The following is a 4,706-nucleotide window of genomic DNA, read 5'->3' on the forward strand; positions in this document are numbered from 1 at the left end:
CTTTAAATAATAATAATAATAATAATAATAATAATAATAATAATAATAATAATAATAATAATAATAATAATAATAATAATAGTTAAAAGAATTAGAAAACGATCGATGAGTGCAACACATATGTATGTACGTAATGTAATGTGCAAGCTCGCGATTTATTTAACGGTACATTTTTCTTAGACGTGGCTGGCTACATACATATGTGGAAAGGATTGACGTGTTTCTTTCTCTCTTTTTCTCTCTCTCTCTCTCTCTCTCTCTCTCTCTCTCTCTGTTCCTCTCTTTCGACCTGGAAATTCCGCGAAAAAAGAGAAAGACTCGGAGGAATCATATGCGACGAAACGTACCAGGAGCATTCGAGGCATGCATATTCTTTCTTCGAAGAATATTTTATACGATGGGCCTTAACGAAGACACTCACCTTCTTTTGCATTCTCAGCCAACGCTGAGACAACTATTCTCGTAATCGTGTCGCAACTATAGAGGTATAACATTCGTTTATTTGACTTTAGTCCCACAATATATCTTAGGTATCATTTTTATTTTAAATATTTCATCTTCATCATCGTATATCCACACATCTATGTGTGCGTCTGTGTATAAAAATATTAAAAAAAAAAAAAAAATATATAAAATATATTTTTAAAATAAAAACTTGGCATAAAAAAAGACATTATAATAATCAATAACATATACATTTCATATTTAAGATATTTATTTTGAACATGATAAATGTCGTTCTTAATGTTGAAGGAAAAAAAAGAGAGAGAATTTTTGTAGAAAAAAAAAAAAAAAAAAAAAAAAAGAAAAGAAAAAAAATTAATAACTGATAGATTTTATTATAAATATATTCGATTGGAAAATTTTGATAAAATAGAAAAGAAAGAAAGAAAAAAAAAAATAAAGGGAGAGAAAAGAAAATGAACAAAGAGAAGAGATATTTTACATTAATACATTAATATACGATATATGAATGAAAATTTATAATATTTTTGAAACGAAAATTTCCATTGATAAATAAGAGATTAGAATTCTTGGTAATAATTTCTTTTCATTCTTTATTTCTTTTATCAGATTGATGGCCTTGACGGGAACTAGTTACGTCAGTGTTACTATTTTTTTCTCGCTTCGTATAATTCTCTTACACAATTATTAACTTCTTAGGAATATTGTAATTAAGTATAATCGTCGAAAGAATATATATGTGTGTATCTGTATATAACAACGATTATACTTAATTTTGTTCGTTTTAAATTGTTAGAATTGATAAAATGATAGATAATAAATTTTCCAATGGGTTTTAATTATCTTATGAAGGAAATTTTTCAAAAGAAAATATATCGATATTACTCACCGACACCTATCATCAGGCCAATAGCCATAATGATGACATTCCACCTTTTGAACATCTCGCTGCTACATTGGTTTACAACAATTCAAACGTCAATGTCAACACCTCGTATCGTATATCGTATAGTTCGATTATTAAATCCCAATTGGTTGGTCACGTGAAAAAAAAAAAAAAAACAAAACGAGATCTTATTTAATATCGTTCACTTCGATGACCTTCATCGAAGTGAACTATAGTTCACTTCTTCACTTCACTTCACTTCACTTCACTTCACTTATCAAAATCAATTCGAAATCAAACATTTCTCTCCCCACCTTCGTCCATCTCTCGCCAATAGTTTCATTACGATTGAAATATTTCGTAGAAAATAGAAGGCGGGTGAGTAGCAGGAACGAAAGAGGAAAGGAAAGATAGAAATAAACAAAAAAAAAAAAAAAAGAAAAAAAAGAGGAAAAGAAAAATAGAGAGAGAGAGAGAGATATCGCCAATATTAAAAGAAGAGAGAAAAAAAAAAGGAAAAAAAAAATCACTCAACCGATAAGTAAAACGGTCGTCAACTTTCTCTTAGAGCTCGAATACAAATACGTACTGTTTATACACACACGAACACATACAAATACACGCTCTCTTTCTCCCTCTCTCTCACGCTTTTTTCTATTTTTTTCAAAAATTTTCGAAGTAGAAAAAATCAATGAAAAATCGTCGATTTCTCGGATCGTCGAGCGTCTTCTTTGATTTCGATCGATCACGCTGGATCATCGCTGTCAAACATTGAATCACTTTAAAAGTCATCTCTCTCTCTCTCTCTCTCTCTCTCTCTCTTTCTTTTACTCTGTCGATATTCTGTTAGTTGATCAACGATGATGATGACGATGAACAGATATCGGTTGAGATTCACTTAAACTTCAAATTCTTCGTTTATTTGTGCTCTCGTTAGACCTCTTTGATCACATTTTTTATAAATCACCAAATCAATTTTATATATATGTATATGTTTATATATATATATATATGTATGTATATTCGATATGGCCAAAACGATTCTTTTTTTTTTTTTTGTTTTCTTTTTATTCGATTTATCACGGCCACGTAAACCTCTAACAGGACGGCTTGCGATCGAGAAGCCGACTGTGAGCGCCTTCTTGCTCGTGGCCGGCCAAGGTGACTGCCAGCGCCGCCATTATTATGATCATGCTTCGAGAAAGGAGAGGACGATGGAAAGCGTAGAAAGAGTCTCTCTCTCCTGGTCTTTTCGCATTGGCGTCAATCATTCAATCAATTTCCTTGAATCTTTTTCCTTTTTTTCTTTTTAATTTTCTTACGTTCTTTCTTTCGGAGTAAAAAAAAAATTACAATTTGTTTGAGAAACTTAAAGAAATTTTTCTTAATAACATTGTTCGTATAAATTGCGGAGATTAGAGATCATAAATTAATTCGATTATCTATTCACACTGTCCAGTTTCTTTTTATATATATTTATTTTTTTTTTTTGAGAGAGAGAGAGAGAGAGACAAACTATATTCGATCTGTTTGTAAAAAATGAAAAAATATTGATAAGACTTTTTAGATTAACAATAGAGATATTGATTAGAACGTTAAAAGATTAATTGTATTAATTGTATTAATGAAAATGATGTACGTTTTTTCTTTTCTTCTCTTTTTTTTCTTTTTTCTTGTTTTTGCAATGTTGAAATTTATCGATAACATCGTTTAGACGAATGTAAAACTGTTAATTAGAGCGTTGATTGGATAAATTTATTATGGTTTTAAAATTAATAAGTCGACGCCTATGATGATACCTGCTTTCATACCCCAAGAGTACGTAAATCTTACATCTGAGAATAAAATTCTTTCTACTTTCTTCTCCCGTTGATCTAAAATATGTAATTAATATTATATATATATATATATAAACTATGTAATTAATAATAAAATAACACTATGTAATTAATTTTAACAAGTGTTTGTAATATTTTAATTATCATTCTTAAAGAATCTATGATATCGGTATTCTATTTGGTATTTGATTTATTTATTTGTTAATAAAGAGATCATTTGAAATAAGAGAGTACATGGAAAGATTATATTTTCCTGACGTAGTGGTAGTAATAAGAACCACGAATGCGGACAGGTAGCTGTGGTATTGTGGGATTTAAAAATATCATGCTTGCGTGTAATCAAGATTGAAAAATTGTGAATAAAAAGAAAAAATTATAAAAAAAAAAAAAAAGAAAAGAAATAAGGTCAAATGAAATTTCAATTTATTTTACAAATATATATATATATATATATATATATATATATATATATATATTGTGGATAAAGAATGAATTTCAAATTATTTATTCATTTTAATAAATGCACGTAAAAATTAACAAATTCATTAATTTATTATATATATATATTCTTTTTTTTAATTGGAAATTGAAATATGTAGACAGAGAGAGAAAGAGAGAGAGATGAGACGAGACATTTTGTACAATTCGATATTTTTCGTAATTTTCGATAAAATTCGGTCAGATTGAATCGATGGTCCCTATCGAGACGCGTTTCATTTGATTTCTCTTGTATGGCATACCGAAATGTTGTAACCTCCTTTGATTGTCGGTAACTCTCCAAATTGAACGTACAATCTTTCGCGATTTCGATCTGTCTGTTTCATTGTGATGGCTGTCTATGAATCACGCCCAAGATTCGAACGTTGTACTCGTTTGTGTTTTTCATTGATGGGTAAACGTGGATTTCGTATATCGGTAATTAATTTACATTAATGAAATTAATATGATATAATTAATCAATTAAAATGATATTTTATAATATCATTTCGATGTTGGTTATATTAATTAAAAAAAAAAAAAGAAAAAAAAAACAAAAAGAAAAAACTAAATAAATAAATAAATAAATAAATAAAAGAAAAAGGGAGGGAGAAAGAATATTATAATTTTTAATTTAAAAGAAAAAAAAAGGTCATAATTTTTGTTTTCCCTTACGCTCGATTTTTAGATATTAGAAAATTAGAACGTACATACGTACGTAAAGTCGGTGATTTCGATGTAAACATAGAAAAAAAAAACAAAAGAAAAAGAACACTCGTAGAGATAACATCGAAATATCATTTTAAAGATGGGAAAGGTCGAGAATGAAATTAAGGCTGCCGACGTATCGACCTTCGTCTCGTCCTCGAGGAAAGATCTTTTAACGAGAATTAAGAAAAATAATCCCAATGGAAGAGTCAATAAAAATCTTTCGTCCGATTTCACTTCCGGTTCGTTTCTCACCAATGGACTTCATAAATCGAATGATAACGATCACGTTTCTTCTTTTACCAGTCTTCCCTTAGAAAGTTATGGCTTTC

The 4,706-nt window shown here is 28.9% G+C and overlaps 1 protein-coding gene across 1 annotated transcript in view; it reads right to left on the bottom strand.

The window, feature by feature from the left end:
- Cad96Ca (tyrosine kinase receptor Cad96Ca) overlaps positions 1-2,481 on the bottom strand; it is a 16,527-nt gene extending 14,046 nt beyond the window's left edge. Inside the window, exon 1 of the mRNA XM_035872909.2 lies at positions 1,355-2,481. Coding sequence (XP_035728802.1) covers positions 1,355-1,409 — 55 coding nt within the window. The 5' untranslated portion in view covers positions 1,410-2,481. The remainder of the gene's footprint in view (positions 1-1,354) is intronic.
- Positions 2,482-4,706: the final 2,225 nt, after the last annotated feature.

This window comes from Vespa mandarinia, chromosome 15, assembly GCF_050613455.1.
Source record: "Vespa mandarinia isolate Hongniang chromosome 15, ASM5061345v1, whole genome shotgun sequence".
Lineage (NCBI taxonomy): Eukaryota > Metazoa > Arthropoda > Insecta > Hymenoptera > Vespidae > Vespa > Vespa mandarinia.